The following is a 23,332-nucleotide window of genomic DNA, read 5'->3' as shown; positions in this document are numbered from 1 at the left end:
AGAATTAACGACGAGTACACTTACACGTACATTATACGTATGTTTCAACGTGTAAATATATATGTTTTATTCTTTATATATTCAGTTGAAAGAAAAGAAAGGAAAACGTTATGTGATATAATTTTTGTGTATGCATATATACATGTTTAATTGTCGATGATTGCAGTTTATGTTCTTCTCGTACAAATGTACATGCTATATGAACAAAAAAAAGTAGGTAAAAAATTCGATTCATTCGACTCGATATAGGTACGTTATTATTGTGTGATATCTGTTGTTATAATTATTATTATTACCATTATTATTAATATTCTTTAAATGTTCCAGCTTCGATAATTGTCAATTCGAAAAGGAAAAGCAAAGACAAAAAGAAAAGAACAAAATTCAAATCAAGTACTCTATAATCGAATTACATTATTATTGACGACTTTTCGGATACCTACGTATAACAAAAAAATAATATGATCAGCTTGGCAATTTTAAGCTTCGCGGTGTATACATAATCATTAGAAACTAGTATAATATATATTTTTGGAATTATCGATTAATTTTCATATTATAATCATTTGTTGAAAAAGAAAATAGAAAAAAAAGTTGCAACACACACGATAACGTCGCACACATTTCGATCCGGTGTACGTACAAGAAAATCGGGAATGAGATATTGTACAATTAACGTATCGATCAATTTATGGAAATTCTTAATCGCGGATTCAATAGACTCGAATTGAATGAAATTAAATTAAATTGAACTGAATTTATTTACATAAATAAATTGAGTTTAAAGAAATCTAAAATAATTTTATCGAAACGCGATAGTGAGAAACAGAAAAAAACTAGATGAAAAGAATAGAAAAAAAGAAAGAAATAAGGAAACATAGTTTTCGCATTAATTATTAACATTGATTTGTTGTATATATTATTTGTTACTATACCCAAAAAACCCTGTATCTTGACGGCCCATGTTTTGCCAATAGCGAGACAGGTATCGCCTGAAAGTGCGAGCATCCGACAGAGGGACGTCGGAACCCTTGTATGCAGATGTGGACGTTGAGTTAGACGTCGTAGACAGAAACAATAAACCTCCTCTGTGGGATAAGAGCGTATACGGCCCCATTCACATCAAAGAAAATGTCACAGTGGGTACAATAGTGACGTCAGTAAAAGCCAGGTTTGTATGCCATGCCCGCAAAAAAAACAACAAAAAAAAAAATGAAAAAAACAATGAAAAATTTAAGAATTCGATAACGACTGAGATTAAGCGAGCGAGTCCTGGTGTGAACCGAAAATTTTCTTCCATTCCCGGCCACTTCGTAGCACCTGGAACGGGCAATCCGAGCTTCAGGATCTACAGAGTGGACGGTATATGGAAAAAAAATCTCGGTACATGGTACACGCGTTGTATGCATCCAGTGCACGTGAGTTTAATCGAAAAGTTTTGTTTAGCGAAAAAAATGAAAATAACAATATGTATATCTATTTTATATATAATTATTATTAGATATATTAACGTTCGTTATTTGCGAAACAAGAAATATCTTATATACGACGAAGAAGATATGTATATATGTATATGTGTATGTACCGAAATTCGGGGCCTCTTCTGTTACGTACTGATCTACATACATATACCTATACATATATACATCTGTGTATAATAACTTTAATTATATATATTTCTTCCTCTCTCTCTATCTATCTTTCTATCTCTTTCTCTCTATCTATCTCTCTCTACCTCTATCTCTATCTTTCTCTATATACTTGTATTAAATCTATTTTCATCTATCTTTAATACACAATATGTATTATCTAGATATCGCGATGTATGTATATCATCTATGATATTTACATAACCGGGGGTCATATTCGTAGAATTTTGTTTTGTATACATATACTAATTAATTGATCAATCACTTATTCAATTGATTGATTAATCGATGATTGATATTTATTATAATATACACCCACACTAACACACCCTGCGGGTAATATATGAATAATATATTACCGGTGTAATATCTTCAAATTATCCATGATATATACATATATATTTCCACCCTACATATTACATGGCAATTATAAATCTGCAGGTATACATTTCTATACATACATACATATACATAGGCGCAGATATATTATCTCAATATATAGGTATGCCGCGGATTTGGAATTTGGGACCTGTCGTCTCATCCGCGAGCCTCCAGCTGCGTCCGGCGAATGCGGTGTACCATCGGCGCAGATATTTATGTGTACAATATAATATACGTCATCGATAAATTTTATTAACCATAATAATTTCGAATGAAACATAAATCATATAACGAAAAGAGAAGCGAAACCATATCAATATCATATACTTATCTCAATTTGAAAATACAGTCGAAACTAATGGCAATCGATGAAGCATAAATGAAAAAGAATAACAATTATAATAACACATGATCGTCTCTGTACTTAAAAAAATCAAAGGAAAAAAGACGAAAAGTAAGAGAGAATGAAAAGATAAAAAAAGGCGAACGGAATGACTATGAATCAAGATCAAGAATCGTGCATTAATAATACTAACGTCGGTATTTCTTTTTGTTTGTTTTCTATTAACGTTCTTTGGCATAGCGTGAGACGTACAAGCTGGAGGCCATGGCACAAGACAAAGGTTACCCGCCCTTGTCGCGAACAGTGGAGGTACAAATTGACGTTGTGGATCGTGCGAACAATCCACCTGTATGGGACCACGTAGCGTATGGTCCGATCTTCTATAAAGAGAACACGGCCGTTGGGGCTAAAGTTGTGTCTATTAAAGCCAGGTCTGTCAACTGTTGATGATCAGTGCTGATGCACGATTTAAAGCAAAAAAAAAAAAAAAATTCATATGCAAAAAAAAAAGAAAGAAAAGAATAAATCAATTAACATATTTATTATATATATATATATATATATATATAATATAACGCCCTGATGCACGCAATCGTGGGAATTGTTTAGTTCGTTTAAAATATTTTAGTTTCACATTCACATTTTTCTTAAAAAAAAAAAAAACTAATTTATTCATTTCAATTTCATATTTATATTTAATTTTTTTCTTCATTTAATTCAATCCATTTCCTTTGTTCTCAATTTTTCATTCACTCCGTATATATTTATATGTATGAATTCTTGTTATACATATACAGGGTATATACATACATATATTTATATACATTATTTGCACGTTACGTCGAACCCCACACATCTAATAATGCACGTGCCTCTATTAACATATTATTTTATTACAATAGTGTGTGGCTGTTCACTGGACCTGCCTTATAATTCTTCTTATCATTATTAATATCAATTTCTTCTTTATAATTTATCCTCCATCTCGTTCGATTATTGAAAAAGTATACTACGAATAGGTATACATATTTCATGTTTGATCGAATTGCTCGTACTACGACGAAATGTATTTATACACAGCTTTGCGCAATCTAATTTGCAGCTGCTTTTATTAAAAATTAATCAATCAATTAACGAAAAATAAATCATGCCAGTGTATACGTACGTGGCAGTTAACGTAAATATTTAGTTTATGGGATAGTTCATCGTCGACTCTGAATTAAAAATATTCAATACGAGTTTAGATTGAAAATTTTTGAAGTACGCGTAACGTAGCATATGATAGCGTTCAGCGACAACGTATTCTGCCCTAACGCTCGGTGACTTCAACGAGTGGATAGGAACGGAAAGAGAACGGATTCAATTACCGCGGTCGGTAACGCTCCTCACCCCATTCATTTTATTTATCTGTTTATTTTTCATTCAGTTCTCATATTGATTTTATTCACAATTTGTCACGTTAATCAGTTCGCTGAAAATTTTCTTTTCAAATGTGAATGAAATTTTTAATTATTTCTAATTAAATTTATTTCATATTATGTAATATACGTTGAAACTCACGTCCCACTCTATAGTTCGTGTTGTTGTTAGTGATAATTATTACATCATGTAATTGTAAAAAAAATATAATAATATACGTATAATATATATTACGTCACGTATATATATTTCATGTATATTATATATATTGAGTGTATGCCGTATAATATTTTTGGGCATGTTTGATTGACTATTGTTATAAAATAGTTGCTTTTTCTTTAAAATCATTTTTGCCATTTTTTTGTTGTTTTTTCAACATACATAGATATTTATAATTGATAATAACAATATTTTAATACAACGAATGAAGAGAGCAAAAAGAAAAAAAACAACCCGGTTACTATTTTGTGATTTTTTTCTTCAAATACATATATATGTACATATATGATATATTTTTAATTTTTTGTATTTTGTTTCGTTCAGATCGAAAAAAAATTTTTTTATTTCAATTTCATTTTTCATGATAAAAAATATCTCTATTGTATAAAATCTATATACTTATATAATGTATATTCGACAGAAAAAAAAGTTGAAAAAAAAGCAGTCGTTACACCCGCGCAGAGATATACTATTCTACTTTTAACATAGCCACATATGTAGCTTTCACGATGGGACTATAATTTAAAAACGTGATAACCAGATCACATGTGATTCCACGAATTACATGTTAAATATTTTTACCGCATTCGTAGTGAATAATGACGATAATAATAGTATGATTACCTAATGATAAATGTAACAGCAACGTTAAAAATCAAATTATCCAGTCGGAATCAGGTTACGCCCAGGGGGTGTTGGCATTCGGACGTTATACACAATGCAGTCGATGTATTTTCTGCTTCACGCATATTTACACGCCGTTTAAAATATAACAATTTACAAATTCACACGTGAATTAGGTATCACTCGTCTATCGATGATTCGACTAATTAATTACAGCACGTTCTAGAAAATACCACAGTTTTTTCCATATGGTTATGGAGCCTGTATAATCATCCTAACAAATCACGGCGCTATAGGCGAATAATTTTCTATTTTTTTTATTTCTTTTTTTTTCTCGAAATTAGAAAAATTCAAACGCACCACAGCGACATTAACATTCAGCTATTAACAAATCTGATGAGAAATAGTTCACGTAACGCAAACTTTTTTTTTTCTCAGGTTCTCTCAGACGAAATTTCATACGGCGCTTCGCTTATACGAACCAAAGATCGATATAATTGAAATATTTATTCATCTTTTTTTTTCTATTAACAATTATCTAGCTACGCTTCGAACGCGGGTATTTTTATATATATACATAAATATATACAAGTACATTATATTACACATACAATAATAATAATTATTATTATTAATAATCGCTGAATAAAATTATTATAAAAACATCACGGGGAATCGAGGAATCGAGTGTAGTGTAAATAACGTAACAACAAAACTCGAAAAGCGGAATGACCAAATACAAAATTGTGTTTAATTTTATAGTCAATTTGGAAATATTGAAAAAAAATCAAAGAATTTTCAGACGTTAAAAATAATTTATTTGTAATAATTTTATTCGCATACCTGTATCATTTTCATTTATTCGCATGACAATTTAATTTTTAATTATTACAAAATGGTTGTTTCCGTATATTATTGTATGTTATATTACGAAATCACGTACGTTTATTTGAATTTTTTTGATTTCTTTTTTCTTTTTTCCTTTTTTTACCTCGGATTTATCACTTTGGTATCATATTCAAAGATAAAAAAAAGCAGATAATACAAAATAACGAAGTAGAAGTAACATCGTATGAACATAAATATTCAATTTATCAATTTAATTTAGAGATTTTATCAACTGCATATTAGGTATCATAAATATTCCAATATATATATATAGATATATTATTTTTTGGTTTCTGTTATTTTTCAAATTATTCATGATTCGAAGATTAGTTGATGAAGCAAAAAAAGAAAAGGAAAGAAAGAAAAAAGAAAAGAAGATATTTGATAACGATAATAATCTAAAGGTCGTTATTAATTTATAAACAAATGGTAGGATATAAATAATACGTCATATATAACGTGTTTCTTTTTTTCTTTCATTTTTTACACTTAGCTCTGGCATCGAGGGAAACCCTACGGTATTTTATCGGCTAATGCCCGGATCTACCGCCCAAACGAACAAATTGCATACGTTCTACCTTCAGCAAAGGGCAGACAAGGGCTTAACCTGGGCTGATATAAAAGTGAATCATCCCCTGGATTATGAAACGATAAAGGAATACAATCTCACCATACGTGTCGAGGTAAATTATTTACGCGGCGGAAACACACGGTGAATTTTATTCATTCGTCAATTTTTGCAAATGCAATCAATCGGATCAACCCTACAGAATAACGGAGCCCAACAACTCGCTTCGGAAGCCACGGTTTCCATTATGCTAGAGGACGTCAATGACGAGATTCCACTCTTCACCGAACGTGAACAGGAAACTGTACTCGAGGGGGAACCAATCGGGACTAAAGTAACGCAAGTAAACGCCATAGATAAGGACGGAACTGTACCGAACAACGTGGTGAGTGATCGGTCGCATTTATATTCATTTCGTCCGAACGCGAATTCATGCATTTCTTTGCGCTGCAATGTTTTTTTCTCTCACGTTTAACCCAGGTCACCTATTACGTCGTCGACAGCGACAGAAACGAGGGAAAGGACTTTTTCGAGATAAATCAACAGACCGGAGAGGTATTCACAAAAGTGGTGTTCGATCGTGAAAAGCAGGGAGCTTACGCTCTCGAAGTTGAAGCGAGAGACGGCGCTCCTTCTGCTCGTCCGAACAGCAACAGTCTGCCAAATTCTGGTGAGTAGATCAAACGTTTTTCGTCTTTTTCGAAATTTCATTCTCAAACTATTCAATCTTCTTCCACCTACCCGTCACGCGAGATTGGATATCTCTTGTATATTTTCTCGAGTCGCAACAGCGACGTGACACAGGTGGTACCGGGGGTATTTTTGACTCCGCACCCTGTTATCTGTCCTTGTTGATGATTATAATTACTGTACACGGTTAAAAATGATTACATGCAATATTTCGATGCGCAGTGAATACCGAATGCGACCGTGGTACAGCGTGTATATTACTACACGCGTATGCCATATAATTAATCATATATTACGGTAGATATATGGCGCTGCACTTGTAATTAAATCAGTTTGCGAAAATTCAATCTAATCAATGCGGTGTACCTACCGTTGGCACATGCGTGCGTAACACGGACACGCGATTCTATGAAAATTTACCCTGTCGAAGGAGGGCAAGAGGGGGTGGAAAACTGTAACAAACCGCGTTATTAATTTCGCGTGATTTCCCTCGAGAGAATTTCGTTTGCTTTTTTTTTTCGCTCGAGAGTTTTCCGCGCAGTTACAAAATACACAAATTCGAATAATACTTAAACGCAAATACAGGTTCGGGGTGACCGGAAATATACGAACTTATAAGGGATGGACGTAGATTCGGGGGTGTGCGAGTTTCGACTGTTTTTCTCTTACCCGAAAACCTGGTCGCCTCGCGTACTTTTATAACGAAGTGTTTATTTTTTCGACGATTTACCCCCAGCAGAGATAGATGAATTATAACGACCGAACTTCACCCTCCCACCCCGTTATACCAGCCCGTTCCACTGCGAAAATATGCTTCGTTTTTACCAGCAGCGTTGAAACATCAAAACTTGGGGATTCTGGAAAAGGGGATTTTAATAGCCCCTCTCGCTATGGCTGCCAGATTTCCCCCCTTTTTTTTTTTTTTTTTCTCTTCTTTTTTCTCTTTTCGTTTACCCCCCAACGTTTCCCGTTGCAGTTACTCCTTTTTTTGTCCCTTCTTTTTATCAATATAATTGGGTCATTTGTCCACGTGTACACAGCCCGATGCTTTTTCCCTTTGTTATTTGGTTTTTTTTTGTTGTTTTTTTTTTTGCGAATCATTTTGTCACGTTTTTTCATAAAATAATCGTTTGACATATCAATCGTAACGCGCACGATGCGCGCGTACGTGTAACCGGGTGGTGTTTAGGTATACGTATACACCATTAAAAATATGTAACGAGAGGATAACTGCTGTTAAATTTATAACAGCTGCATCATGGGAAAATGTATAAAGCGCGACTCGTTTGCATTGTACGTGTAGGACATACGGTGTATGCATTATACGTATGTACGTACAATATGTGCATCGAGATACACGTATGTGCACATAGTTATAATCTACCCGCAGTCGTGTAGCATGTGCGCTCCGTCTGAAAATCGTTCAAAGTTAGGTATAATAAAAGGTATGAAATGCACCGAAGAGCAAAGAGACAAAAAAAAAAACACGAAAATTAAAGTAAAAAGAAGAGACGAAAAAAGGTAATATTTAGGTAGACAATACTGTGCCCCGCATATAGGTTTGCATGTACATTCTATGTATATGTTATGCAAATTGAGACAATTTATATACGTTGAAATATGTTGTAGTGTGTGTATGTATAGAAGGTATGAAGAATGTAATAGAAAAAGCATATTTTATTCGAAAGTGTTTCGTTTATACCGGCATTACTATCGCCAGCTAGACATCTTTATGTGTCTATAAAAAGAGAGAGAGAGAATAGAAAAAAATAAAACAGAAATTTACATCGAGTACGTATGTATGTAATATACGTATAGGTACGTTTCATTTTCTCGTATTTCGTATAATATACAGAAGAGAGAAAGAAATTTCTTCATCTATTTAATTCTGTCTTACCATCGAGTATACACGTGTACGTAGCCACCGGTCAATTTTTATGCATCAAAGCGAAAAAAAAAAAGAATCAAAAATAATTAAGAACATATCGTCGAAGCGAACTCCTTATGTAGATTGCGGACTTGCTCAGTGAGAGTATGTCTCGTTGGCGCAACAGAAATTCTGAAAGGAAAAGAGTTGTTTAAAAAAAAGTAAGAAAAGAAGATGGAATAAGGGTGGGAAAAAAAGTAAATTTCTTGCTTTATTAAGCAAAAAGCAGAGAGAAAAAACAACAGAGTCGGAGAAGAAGGGAAAAAAAGGGAAAGAGAAAAAAGAAATGATGGGATACAGGGGGGCCGATGTATAAAGGGTGAAATAAAAATGGAGACTAAAAGGTTTTCGACATCCTCGGCCCTGGAATCTCGACCCTTCTACCACCCTCTGATATATATCGATATAAAAAATGTATGTGATGTAGATACATATATATATATATTTTACTTATTTTCGTTTTTTCCCCAGCGGATTGAGAAGGAGGAGGGTAGGTAATTGTGTCGCGGTTATAGCCGGCTACACACAATCTCGAAGTATAGGTAGACGTCCGATGTGAAAAAAAGACGGGAGGGTTGCGATCTCGGCGTTATAGTTTTCCCATCGTTTTCGCCTCCGTGTTTCACCTTTTATTATTTCTCTATACCGAAATATACTCCTCGCATAGGCCTGCGTGCATAGACGTACGAACGTATGCGATAAATAGCGCGTATATTCCGGGGAGAATGGTGGAGGGGTGAGTCGAAGAGTTACGTGAGATGTACGATGCACCCCATTATGTCCCGTGTAGGTAAGCGTACGGGTATTACGTGAATACGGTGTATGCATTTGTCGTATATTAGATGTCTTCTAATACCCTGAAAATCTGAAACTCAGCGGTGGATATACGTGTGGTACCTATGTAGGTGCAAGAATATATGGGTGACACGATATATTGACTAAAGGCGAATTCTGCGCTGACTGATTCTTCGCGCCTGCGTTTTACCCCGATATGATCCATACCGGGTTTCGCACGTTCAGTAGAATACCCTCTTTCGCATCCGACGCCCGCGATCACGAGAGAAATTATCTTCCTCATTGATAACGTACGCGCGTATTACGCGTATGAGTACATTGTACGTGTACATATACATGCACTTTTTATCCATCGCACGCAAATGGATATACCTGATCTGTTTCTTTGACGCGATTCAACGAAACCATCGTCCCCCGTTCTTCTCTCTGAATTTCTGTCGAGAAACCGTCGGAATTTTTTGAAAATAAAATACGACCGGAACACTCGTTTCGTTGGATCGTTTTGAAAATGACATTTCTTCAAACTTCGTCTCGACATTCCGAGATAATTGATCAATCGCATGGCACGACCAACGATTTTGTAACGAAATTTTGAAAAACTGATGATCACAATCGACTCGAACGACAAATTGAATCCGGCTCTTCGAATTACCGAACTCGATGAAGTCTCAATAATTGTCGCAGGATTTTTCATCCGAATAATAATCCGATGTTTATGTGATGAATGTGATTTAATGGTTGATCCGCTCAAATTGTTCTGGGTTATTACCAACAGCACTTACTTGGGTACGTTTTTTTCAAATAACATTAGATTTCCATCGCATCCATTCAAATCATCCATTCATCGTTATACGTCACGATACATTTAGGGGAACGCGGGGCGAAATGGGAACCCATGAGAACCAAAAATTGCCAAATTTTAAATCCAGAACGATATTCGAAGTCCTTTTCGATCGATTCAAAAAAAATTTTACAAAATTTATGGGCTACCCGATTCTGTCCCACTACCCCGTATCGCCCCGCTCTCCCCTGTGTACCACAATCATTTTGCTCTCGCCAAATGACGCGCGGTCCTTCTTTCAGTTCTTTCAATTTTTCGTTACTCGTAAGCATAATTTTCGTATATTTTTCAAAAACCTAACCGTATTTATACGTACTATATACATATTTGTACGGCATCTGCACCTGCAGCTTTCTGCGCAATGCATTTTAAATTCATGCAAATTATGTTAATTCGTCTCGGCATATATAACGCCATTTTTATAACCAACCAACCAACCGCTCCGCATGTGATTAAATTATAAGTATATGAACGTGTACATATATATCCGTATATACCGGCAATTTATTTTTTCGCGTCAACATTTCTTGCAAATTACTTGTAATCTGATAATAAATTACAAGCAAAACAGCTGCGGAGCAGAATTAGATTATTTTTTTTCGACGTATGCAAAGTATAGGGTATTCGAACATACGTTACAACGTCAAAAAAAAAAAAAAAGAGAGAGAAACTGATAATATTTTCTAATATCTTCGAATTTATTATTTCGGAACAGATTTGCGTGTATATCGTATATTCATTGGTTATACATTTTGTTTGCGAGCGATATTTCATCCCCTTTTCTATCTCGCATCGCCCCTTTGAATAATATACCGATGATGTCTTTCTCTCGGAGAATTTGGTGGTTGCCGAGGGTGTAAATAACCCCGACGTTGATTGATTAAACGCGTAGAGAAGGTGTTCATCAATAATTTCGCATTGACGTGTGCGATAATTAGTCCGTTTGAATGATGACCTAGGAGAATAGAAGGGTGTAATAATGAATTTTCCAGCGGGTTAACTTTCGACGTCCGATTTTTCCCAATTGAATTCACGAATTCCAGGGAATACTTGCGATTTTGTTCAAATTCGCACAATGATTCCCGAGTTAGCGCAGCTGCAGCTGGTGTAAAAAGCACGGGATAAATTTATCTTTCCAGGCGTTATAAATCAACCCCTGAAAAATGGCTTCTGCTAACTGGACCACAAAAATTTATATAGACACTATTATAACTCACAATTCAATACCTTGCTACAGTGTGGATACTATATAATCCATAAAGAGATAAAGTTACGATATATCTGCAGACGAAGTCTGAACGGAATCGGAATGGTTTCACTTTTTTCTTTGGCTCTCTTACCCGATAAATCCATACATCCTTATATATATATCTCTTACTTCGATTAGATTTTTCGTTTTTCCCTTTGATGATTTTTGACCTACTGGAAATCGGGCATCAAATATAAGATTGAAATGAAATTTGATTTCGCGAGTAGGAACTTAATAGTCGGATGTATAATGTAATAATCATCCCCCACGTCAATTGGTGCCGCTAATCTAAATTCTACCCCCAGTTAATGTTAATCGGAGCGTAACGATTGTCCCTTGATCAAATGTAGTTTATAATCATCATCACTATTCCGTTTTACTACCCGATATTGTATGCATATATATGTATACCCAGGGTACATACTACTCTGTATATAATTAGAAATTATACACACGGAGATACGTTTTGAATAGAAATTACCTAGTTTTGAAGTTCTCCTTTTTTTTTTTCTTTTTCTTTTTCGTTCGCGACGACCCACCTACTTTTCTCTCCTTCCCCCCGTATAACATCGCGTTACGAGCAACGCGATAATTATGTGGAAAGTTTTTATACCTAATAAATAATACACGCGGAATGAATTCGAACGAAAAGGAAGAAATCAAAAGAGGTTCGCACGTTCGTCGAGAATCCGATCGAAGCGGATCAGGGGCGTACCTATTTCTAGAAACATCGTTTAAGCAGATGAAAATCAAAATTCCGACCGCGCAATTTGTTTGGGAATGTATACGTATATTTACCCACAAAATAGGAGACCTCTCGAGGGGAATTAATTCGAAAGGTCTGATCGACGCCGGGGCTTTTCTGAATCAGCTAGCGTGAATTTTCAACATCGCGCACCGGCGCGGAATACGAACGGGACTACTTTAATTGCTGCGCTGGCTGTGACCCATTAATGAAAATCTGCAAGCATGGCCAACCACTCGTGACGCTATATATACGTATACGACACCCACCGCATTCCTATTAGAAAAAAAAAACAAAAAAACAAAAAAAATTGGAAAACGTTGAAAAACCATCGGGGACGATTTTCCGCGCGATTATTTATTTAATCGGCATCTGCCGTCGAGGTAACCGTATCGGAAGATCTGGTATCTCGATACGCTTCTGGGAAAACCCTTCGGATCAAATTTCACGCGTTTTCCCGCAGACACCCCGTGCGTCCATTTTACCTTACCGTAATTGCTCGCCTGTTTACGGAGTCGGCGAAATCCGGGAATATTGTCTTACGGGTATTCGCCCGTCTATATCCGGTTGGTTATCGTGTAACAGGTGATGGGTTAAACATCCCTCTGTTTACCCCGGACTTACCTTCCATGTAGTTGGTATTACAGGAACGACCTATGAACGGATCCGCGACCGTTGTATGACGAACCCATTAAATCTGATGGCTCTTTTACAACCGACCATTGCCCTCCTCCTCCCGCTCCTCCTCCTCCCCTTCTTCTTCTTCATCTTCTTGCATCGCTTAATCTCGTCTACCGTTATACAGCCTCCCCGTTCATTGTTAGAGCTCGTATGTGATGTAGTTTTACGCACCCATATCCCTGAGCTCCAATTAATTAACTAGACGACGTATAACGCCGGTGCGACGTCTTATTATCGGCTTTTGATTTTTTCCATTCTTTTCTCGTTTGTTCGTTGTTTTTTTTCTTTCTTTTATCCAACATTACGACGAATTCAACCCTCATTTTCAGCAGATTCTGCTCTTTCTTACTCGTGAATTTTTTTCTTTTTTTTTTCTTTTCTTAATTCATTTTTACAGCTACCCTATCTACTGTTATAAAATCGCGTTACATATGTACAAAGTTTGAAGTGCCAATCTGATTTATTCATTCAGCCGACCCACAGGCCGAGGAAGTTTACCTGATTTATCGTTTTATCTAATTAACAAGTTTACCACCACCGCCGACCTCCGTTTACCGCTCTTCGCGCTATTTGCCCCGGGGTATAGGCGGGATAAGTGCAAGTTTAATTTCTGGCGATCTTAAATGTGTTTCCAAATTGTTATCATCGTTATCGTCGCCATCGTCCAGATATTATTAATTTAATTGGTAATTAAAATGATACTTTTCGAGTAGATTTCGGAGTACCTGTTCGGAGTTGAATTTTAGTTTTCATAAAAATGAGAGGAGAAAAAAAGGGAATCCGGTTCTCGATGTGACGAAGGCGGTTAATGAAATTCGTTGAATTGTTTTTAATTTCAAACGATTTTTGGCGAAATTCCTTCCCTCAATTATACAAATTATGCACACCCCTGATCTTTTATTGCCCCTTACTTGCGACAATTAAACGTATTATATACCTCCTCTTGCTATTCGAATCTTATTAGTTACCAAGGGGTTTTCTTGATTTCAGTTTAAGGTACTTGCGAACGATCCGCTGCCGCTTACTTCGGCACTCAATTCCACGTCGTTTGAAACTTAATGAAAATTAAAACTCACTACGGTATTATACCTACGGCGACGGAATAAAAAAGGGTGAACATTACACCGAAGCTCCGCAAACGTTCGAATGAGAGTCTCGAATTCGCGAGCAATTGCCGAAGGAAGAAATAAAGGGGAAAAGAAGGGTACCCGGAAGGGCAAGAAACGTGGAATTTTTTTTTTTCTCGCATTTTGTTTCGCAACCCGACTCACTTTATACGCTTTTGATACAGGCGCACACGTGGGTATACGGTGGTTAAAAATTTTGCAATTTTGTTCAAAGTTCTTTCATCGGACCGCGTTTGTCCTCGGTCGAAAGTACGCCGTACAACGTATGAAAAACGTCGAGTGGCGCACTGTACACACAGAAATAATGGGGCGGGTGTGCCGGAGACCTAATATATTCTGAAGAAACTCAAGACTCGGCTTTTAAATTCAATTACGTTTACAAGTCTAACAAGTTTCTTTGCTTCCGTTTACTCCTTATGTACATTTTTACCCGAGGTACACCCCGGCGTTAACACGGTAGAGCGGTACCCCGGTACCCCGGCGGAGCGGCGGCGGCGGTGGTAGTTTATTTCTCAGGCATAATAAAACACGCGTGTGTGCTTAGGGGAGGAAAAAGATAGGGGAGGGAAGGAGGTAGGGGGTAGGGGGGCGGAGGGTAGTAGCTACCTGAACCACGTCAACGTAGGTATTCAGTAAGTGTTTACATAAAACGTTATGCAAAGAGTACGTCGCCGACGGGTGTTGTACGGTACGAGGAGGAGTTTGAATTGAGGCTGAGTGAGAATAAAGTTGGCCCTGGAGGCATTCGCGTTCACGATGGCACTCGGAGGCGTTGATTTCCACATGAGGAAATTCTAATTCATCCGCGGTGTAAACTACCGAGGATTTTATGCCATGTCGTACGGGGGGGTATACGCGTCCGCGTGTTCTCCGCTCCCTCTCTCTCTTTTTTTTTTTATTCATCGTATCTGAAAAGATTTTTGACTAAAAGTCTCGAAGGGCTGAAAAATGTTGAAAATTTTCTTTGTGCCATTCCACGATTGCTTGGCGTCGATCCAAATGAGGGTAGGTCCGCACGTTACTCCGCGGTATAACGGATATTACTTTATAAACGGAAATCAATCGGCGTTATCTTACGATCTCGTTGTTGATAAATTTACTGCGTTTACAATACGATTGAACGCGACGAAATATGCTACCCTTAAATTGAATTTGTTACTCTTCAGAAGCATTATTATACGGCGCGTATCCCTCGACCGGAAATTGAAATTCGAAGGAAGAATATTTATTATTACTACGTATTATCTCTCGGCAAAAAAAAAAAAAAAAAAAAAAAAAAAAAACACAAATAAATGTATATACACGGGTCGTTGAACACGGGAAAACTGTCGCGGAGTATAAATTTGCGATAAGTCAGAGTATAACGTAGGGAAATTGTTCCTCAGTATACATATATTGTATATAGGTATGGATAGGTAAGTATGTATGTACGTAAATGTGTACATACCTACCTCGTATCGGACTCTTAATTTTTTCCTTCTCTTTTTCTTCCTTACTTTTTCTTCATCTAATTCTATTTGCTTCCGAATTACGTGCTGCAGTTGAAATTCCTTGGATGAAAGCTGTTACTGACTTATTGTTAGTACAACGAGAACACGTTTTAAATTAAAAATATATACATACATACGTATGCGCGGGTAAACCACGTGAGGAAATAAATTCCAGTTCCTTCCCAACTGAGAAGTTTTTTTCTTCCATTTATTTCGATTGGAAAATGTGTTGGAAGAGGTTTTTTTTTTTTATCATTTTTAATCCCGTCATCGCTCGAGGTGAGAATTGAATCGTTGAACGAAATTGGAACGCTTTCGTCGATGATTGATCATCGGATGGCTTCGACGATCTAATTATCCAAGTCGTTCGCCACTTTTTGATCTCGTCCCGCTAATTCTCCCTCTCCGCTTCTTCGCGATCGGTTGTCGTTCGGTTTTCGGTACCACGGGGGGAGGGGGGCTTCGGTATCCTCATCCTCGTTCGTTTCGAATCGCCTGAGACTCTTGTATTTCGAAAGCAATCGAGTTTGCGCTACTCAGCTCACAGGGCGCGGTCACGGGGTAAGGAATAACCATCCTCGATGGTGGTAACGGTGTGGCGGGTGGTTTGGTGCGCGGCGCCGCGACGAGCTTCATCGATCTACTTTCCTCGTGCCCTAGTAACGCGTTTTGCTCCTCCCCCTCCTCCTCCCCCTCTCTCCCTCCCTCATCTGGACCGCCGTAGAACCACCACCTACCCCACGACAATCACCCAGATTTCGCACTACGCCCTGCCGAGTCGAAAACAAAGGAGAGAGAAGGCAAACGAAAGAGGATAAAAGAAAAGGAGACGAAATAAAGTAAAAGGGAAAAGAAAAAGAGTTACGGGGGGGCGGAAAGAACGGAGACGTTGTAATTTCACCACTCCCATCAGCTAAACGTTATCATTATTACGAGACTCTCGGCAGATGTCGATAAATTTGAAAAACTGACGGAATAATGTACCAGGCGAAATGTGCGTTACCTCATGAAATTTATCGCACCACCTCGAAAACATGAATCTTCGACATCCGCGAACGCGTCGCGGAACTCCACCCCCGCCAACACCTCCGCCTGTATCCCGATTCTTTGTACGGATCGCGGCAGGCCAACCCCTCGGCATATATTATTTAGTCCCCAGGTCCGGGGGACGGGGGATGAAAAAATATTTTCACAATTAAGCGGGATAAATGACGTCGCAACAACGCGACGATTTATATCAAGAGATCAGCGATATTCGTTAGGGATACATTCGCCGAATATATTTAGCGCCAACGATTCATGTTTCCTTTAATTTCGCCAATTTGTATTCACGCGATTTGACCGAACTACGCTATTCGTTGTTGCGACGATAATTTTTTAGCTTATCGCGTCATTTCCAGACGCGAACCAACCGCACGTTACAAGTAACAATACATAAAGCTATACACGCGGTTATATTCGCTACCGTAGGATTTCCTGAATTTCGTACGGGACATTTACCAGCGAGTAAACTTTACCCATTTAAGAGTGGGGTCGGTGCACCGGCGAATCTATTCTGCCGAATTTTAGCAAAGCTATCTCTCTTGCGGCAGCCGCACAACCGGCCGAACTACGCGCAGATGTGTATACGTCGCGTTTGTAACTACGTACCTACGTACATCCATATATCTTACTGCACGTTACATCCGACTCGGGGGGGGGGGGTGGGGCGGGGGTGAGAAATAGACGTATATGAAACGACCGTACGTGAAGCTAATAACTAATACCAGCGGGGTTGTGTACGCGGTGTAGGTTGCACATGTTGGAGAAATTTGAGGTATGAAGTAGCGAATGTAAATTCCGCTGGAATTTGCGTAGTTATAACGCACACACGTATGGGTTTCGCATTCACGCGGCAAATAATTTGACCCAAAGGCTAGCGGGGTCAGCCGGGTCGGAGGAGATCGACCTAAAATTAATTAAACTCCCGAATATCAGAATAAATGTTACGCGAACGTATACACGCGATATCCACGTAATAATAACCACCGTGTCCAGTTACTTCAAAATATTATTATCATCATCATCATCATTGTTATTTACTTATAATGTTGATTAGTTTACATCGCCGCTACATTATTCGCGTTGATACAAAAATACATGGTATTCGGCGTTTTTAATCAAAATGCCGCCCGATGTTTCGTTTACAGTTACAAAATTCATACGTATCGGAATCGCCGATAAGAACGACAACCCACCTTATTTTGACAAGGCTTTATACGAGGCGGAAGTTGACGAAAATGAGGATATTCAACACACGGTTCTCACCGTCACCGCCAAAGATCACGATGAGTGTAAGCCAAAGGAATCTTATTGTATATTTTGTCCAAATTTTTTCTATCTCCAATTATTCTTCGCCCTAACGTTTTTTCTTGTACTATTTTTTTTTTCTTTTGAAACGCAGCTTCCCGTATTCGATACGAGATTACAAGCGGTAACATAGGGGGTGCCTTTGCTGTAAAGAATATGACGGGGGCGATATACGTTGCGGGGGCTTTGGATTACGAGACGAGAAAGAGGGTGAGTAATTGTTCGAATATTTGAAACGAAGCGTCGCCTTTGAATCGACCTTGAAACAGAATAAGATACACGATAAGGCGAAAGAGAAAAGAACAAAGCAATGGCTGGCATGGCATATCTCGATGTACGAGGAACTGCAGAGGAGACGATGATCGAGCTACCGGAAGTCCTTGGTATTCGTGTCGTTATCGTTTTTCAATTTTCATGTCGACAGTACGAATTGAAATTGGCTGCCTCGGATAATTTGAAAGACAATCAAACGACGGTCGTTATACACGTGAAGGACGTCAACGACAATCCACCTATATTCGAACGGCCCACGTATAAGACGCAAATCACCGAGGAAGACGATAGAAATTTGCCAAAGCGTATTCTGCAGGTAATTCGTCGATACCGTTTTTTGATCCGGTTTATTTCCTCTTGTATATTTCCTCACGATGATCGTGTAATTCTAAGGTGACCGCGACCGACGGGGACAAGGACAGGCCGCAAAATATCGTGTACTTCTTAACGGGGCAAGGTATCGACTCCGATAATCCAACGAACAGCAAGTTTGACATAAATCGAACGACGGGAGAGATATTCGTTCTGAAGGTACGACCGATTGTTTCACATTCCGCGACTACTCGAATTACTTTTGAGCGATTCGTTGAAACGCCTTTTCCAATTAGCCGCTGGACAGGGACCAACCCAACGGAAGACCTCAGTGGCGGTTCACCGTTTTCGCTCAAGACGAGGGTGGCGAAGGACTCGTCGGATACGCCGACGTCCAAGTAAATCTCAAGGACATCAACGATAACGCACCCATTTTCCCGCAGGGTGTTTACTTCGGTAACGTTACCGAAAATGGAACGGCAGGTGGGGAAAAAATAAAAAGAAAATCTCTCGTCCGTAATCTTTATTATACTACCGGTCGCCGGAGCTCTCGTACTTATATTTCTTCTTCTTCTTTATTTTTCTCTCGCTTGGAAAAAACATCAGGAATGGTTGTAATGACGATGACGGCTGTGGATTACGACGACCCGAGCGAGGGAACCAACGCCCGACTACTTTATTCTATCGAGAAAAATGTAATCGAGGAAGAAACTGGGTCGCCCATATTCGAAATTGAACCTGACACCGGGGTGATAAAGACCGCGGTCTGCTGTCTGGACAGAGAGAGGACTCCGGATTATTCGATACAGGTCGTCGCTATGGACGGCGGGGGGTTAAAAGGTGCTTAACATTTACCCAGAAATTCCATTACTATCTCTGACTTCGTTCCTCCCCTCCGTACCGCTCGATTAATTATATTTTTTCTTTTGCGTTTCACCTCCCTGCTTTTCCTTTTCGTTTTTGTCACCGCAAATTTTATTCCCGCAGGGACCGGGACAGCGTCGATACGAGTCAAAGACATAAACGACATGCCTCCCCAGTTTACCAAAGACAACTGGTTCACGGAGGTCGACGAAACCGACGGTTCTAATTTACCGGAACTACCCATATTGACGGTAACGGTACACGATGAGGACGAGACCAACAAGTTCCAATACAAGGTAATTTCGAACGAGGGAAGAAAAAGGTAAACATTTCGAGAAGGTGGTCGATCAACTTGGAACTAATGTCGCAGGTTATCGAGAACAGCGGGTACGGAGCCGACAAATTTACCATGGTCAGAAACAACGACGGTACCGGATCTCTCAAGATCGTCCAGCCTCTCGACTACGAGGACATGCTGCAGAGCAACGGTTTCCGTTTCAGAATTCAAGTCAATGACAAGGTAGATCGAGTTTATTACCGCGACGACGACGGTGCTTCGCCAATTATTCCTTAATTATTTTTCCCGTTATTACTCAGGGCGAAGATAACGACAACGATAAATACCACGTCGCTTATTCTTGGGTGGTCGTAAAACTTAGAGATATCAACGACAATAAGCCACAGTTCGAACGTTCCAACGTCGAGGTTTCCGTTTATGAAAATGCGGACATAGGAAAAACCTTGGAGACCTTCAAGGCCACCGATCCTGATCAGGGCGGCAAGAGCAACGTCTATTACACGATCGACAGAAGCTCCGATCGCAAGAGACAATTTTCCATCGACGAAGGCGGCACCGTTTCCATTCAGCGAAGCCTCGACAGAGAGGAAACGCCCAGACATCAAGTAAGATGAAATCCTGGTTTTTTCTTTTTTTCTTTCTTTCATTCCTCCAATTTTTTGTCAATAAAAATCCTCAACAGGCGTCGCAATTTTTCGCTAAACTTTACAGGTAAAAATCCTTGCCATCGACGACGGTATTCCGCCAAAAACCGCGACCGCTACGTTGACGGTGATAGTCCTGGACATAAACGACAACGCTCCCACGTTTATGAAGGACTATCGACCGGTTATACCCGAGCACGTTCAGCCGAGAAAAGTCGGCCAGATTCTAGCGACCGACGACGACGACAGATCAAAGAGTAACGGTCCTCCGTTCACCTTCAGAATGGATCCTAATGCCGACGATGTGATAAAAGCCTCTTTCAAAGTGGAGAACGACAATAGTGAGTAAACCTTTTTCAAAATCTTATGGAAGGAGAATTTTTTTTTTATCAACTCATCTTTTGGGATACTTCTGTCGACACCCTGTAAACTCCGTACGATTTCAGAGGGAGCGAACGGCGACGGTATGGCGATAGTAGCGTCTCTCAGATCGTTCGATAGGGAACAACAAAAAGAGTATCTTATCCCGATCGTTATCAAGGATTCGGGGAATCCACATGTCTCGGGAACCTCGACACTGACTGTCGTTATCGGGGATGTTAATGATAACAAAATGCAACCCGGAGCCAAGGATATTTTCGTCTACAATTACGCCGTGAGTCATTCGTCTTTAAATGATAAACAAATCGGTGAACAGAAAAAAAAAAGAAAAAAAAAAAAGAAACAACCAATTTGAATTTTATTTCCAGGGACAATCGCCAGACACGGACATCGGCAGGGTGTTCGTGTACGATTTGGACGACTGGGATTTACCTGACAAAAAATTCTACTGGGAGGGCTTGGAGCACGCGCAATTCAAGCTGAACGACGAAACCGGGATGATTTCGATGAAGTCCGGTACCCACGATGGAAAGTACAACCTCAGGTTCAAAGTATACGACAGAAAACATACGCAGACCGATGTTCCTGCGAATGTTACCGTCACCGTTAAAACCATTCCGCACGAAGCTGTGATAAACTCGGGTTCCGTGAGGATTTCCGGCATCACCGACGAGGACTTTATAAGGATTTGGAACTACAAGGTGAGCGGAGCGGCGCCGATATCGTGACAAATGACCTTCACTGTCCTCGTATTATTTCACAGACCCACGGAATTTCGAGAAGCAAAGCGGACTTATTCAGAGACAAATTAGCTGATTTGCTGAACATCGAGAGGGAGAATGTCGATGTGTTCAGCGTTCAACTCCGGAGGAAAAATCCACCCTTGACCGACGTCCGGTTCGCGGCTCATGGATCACCCTATTACAAGCCAGTCAGACTCAACGGACTCGTTCTCATGCACCGAGAAGAGGCAAGTCCGAAATTGCTGAACAGATTTTCAATTTCAAACGGCGTACATCCGTCTCCGAATTTTGAATTCACCGATTTTTTTCATCGTCAGATCGAGAAGGACGTCGGCATAAATATAACTATGGTGGGCATCGACGAGTGCTTCTACGAGAACCAGATGTGCGAGGGTAGCTGTACCAATACCTTGGATATCAGTAATTTACCCTACATGGTGAACGCTAACAGGACTTCATTGGTCGGCGTCCGTGTCGACGTTATTGCGGAATGCACGTGCGGCGCTCGTAACTTTAGCAAAAGCGAATCGTGCAGAACCAGCCCCTGTTACAACGGAGGAAGATGCATCGAGGGCCGATTCGGTTTAACGTGAGTCGCTTTCTCTACTCTACAATTCCGAATCGTTTCCCTTTTCTCGTTACTATCCAATACTCCGATTTCTAAATCACAGCTGCCAATGTCCCGCTGGCTACAACGGACCAAGGTGTCAACAGACCGCAAGAAGCTTCAGAGGAAACGGATGGGCTTGGTATCCCGCCCTTGAAATGTGCGACAACAGTCATATGAGCTTCGAATTCATCACGAGGAAAGCAGACGGTCTTCTTCTGTACAATGGTCCGATAGTGCCGCCGGAATCCGACGAAGTAATGGTATCGGGTGAGTGATTCATCTTTATCTTTTATTTATTTATTTTTTCTTTCGTCAACTTTTATTTTCATCACCTTTACATTTCTTTCGAATCCAGACTTTATCTCCGTGGAACTGGAGCGTGGCTATCCCAGGCTGCTGATAGATTTTGGTTCCGGAACACTGGAACTCAAGGTCAAGACCAAGGACACCCTTCACGACGGCGAATGGCACAGACTCGACATATTTTGGGATACCGAGGTAAGATGAATTCGACGCACTTTCGAATTCCTGTAACAAAGAACGAACACTCTCGAGCTCTGTTTTTTTTTCTTTTTTACCGTCCACAGACCGTGAAACTTATCGTCGATTACTGCAAATCGGCCAACATATCGGAGAGGGAAGATGGAACACCTCCGGAATTCAACGACACGACTTGCCAAGCTCAGGGAACGATCCCTCCGTTCAACGAATACCTGAACGTGAACGCTCCTCTTCAAATCGGTGGTTTATACGTGGAACAATTCGACCTTGCTCATTACAAATGGAAGTACATGCCGGTCGGCAAAGGCTTCGACGGGTGCATAAAGAACCTGTTCCACAACAGCAAATTGTACGATCTCGCACATCCCGGACTTTCGAGGAACAGCGTTGCTGGATGTCCCCAGACGGACGAGATTTGCAATCACCAAGAAGCCACGTTCAGGTGCTGGGAACACGGAACTTGCGTCGGTAGTTTCTCGCAAGCGAGGTGCCAGTGCAACCCCGGATGGACAGGACCCGGGTGCATGACGCCCACGATACCTACCACCTTCAAACCACAGAGCTACGTTAAATACGCGCTCTCTTTCGAACCGGATAAATACTCCACCCAAATTCAGCTAAGATTCAGAACGAGAGAGGTTCACGGGGAACTTTTCAGAGTCAGTGATCAGCATAACAGGGAATACGGGGTTCTAGAGGTGAGTCGAGAGCAGCGAGAAAT

General features: G+C 39.5%; 1 protein-coding gene across 5 annotated transcripts in view; it reads left to right on the top strand.

Moving 5' to 3' along the window:
* Positions 1 to 23,332, top strand: part of LOC105685514 (neural-cadherin) — a 50,730-nt gene that overhangs the window by 21,161 nt on the left and 6,237 nt on the right. For 3 of the 5 annotated variants that reach the window (XM_048653219.1, XM_048653218.1, XM_048653217.1), the window contains 21 exons: positions 978 to 1,171; positions 6,017 to 6,206; positions 6,294 to 6,476; positions 6,572 to 6,761; positions 17,826 to 17,969; positions 18,080 to 18,195; positions 18,410 to 18,574; positions 18,652 to 18,789; positions 18,867 to 19,053; positions 19,177 to 19,410; positions 19,558 to 19,730; positions 19,805 to 19,954; positions 20,032 to 20,337; positions 20,444 to 20,717; positions 20,823 to 21,031; positions 21,126 to 21,458; positions 21,521 to 21,727; positions 21,818 to 22,089; positions 22,172 to 22,377; positions 22,466 to 22,608; positions 22,698 to 23,309. In XM_048653219.1, the coding sequence (XP_048509176.1) occupies positions 978 to 1,171; positions 6,017 to 6,206; positions 6,294 to 6,476; positions 6,572 to 6,761; positions 17,826 to 17,969; positions 18,080 to 18,195; positions 18,410 to 18,574; positions 18,652 to 18,789; positions 18,867 to 19,053; positions 19,177 to 19,410; positions 19,558 to 19,730; positions 19,805 to 19,954; positions 20,032 to 20,337; positions 20,444 to 20,717; positions 20,823 to 21,031; positions 21,126 to 21,458; positions 21,521 to 21,727; positions 21,818 to 22,089; positions 22,172 to 22,377; positions 22,466 to 22,608; positions 22,698 to 23,309 (4,626 nt within the window). Of the gene's footprint in view, positions 1 to 977; positions 1,172 to 2,613; positions 2,805 to 6,016; positions 6,207 to 6,293; positions 6,477 to 6,571; positions 6,762 to 9,778; positions 10,290 to 17,825; positions 17,970 to 18,079; positions 18,196 to 18,409; positions 18,575 to 18,651; positions 18,790 to 18,866; positions 19,054 to 19,176; positions 19,411 to 19,557; positions 19,731 to 19,804; positions 19,955 to 20,031; positions 20,338 to 20,443; positions 20,718 to 20,822; positions 21,032 to 21,125; positions 21,459 to 21,520; positions 21,728 to 21,817; positions 22,090 to 22,171; positions 22,378 to 22,465; positions 22,609 to 22,697; positions 23,310 to 23,332 lie in introns of those variants that run through there. The other 2 variants (XM_048653220.1, XM_012399668.3) reach the window with 2 other exon arrangements.

This window comes from Athalia rosae, chromosome 3 (assembly GCF_917208135.1).
Source record: "Athalia rosae chromosome 3, iyAthRosa1.1, whole genome shotgun sequence".
In the NCBI taxonomy this organism is placed as follows: domain Eukaryota; kingdom Metazoa; phylum Arthropoda; class Insecta; order Hymenoptera; family Athaliidae; genus Athalia; species Athalia rosae.
This window is presented reverse-complemented; position numbering and strand designations above follow the sequence as displayed.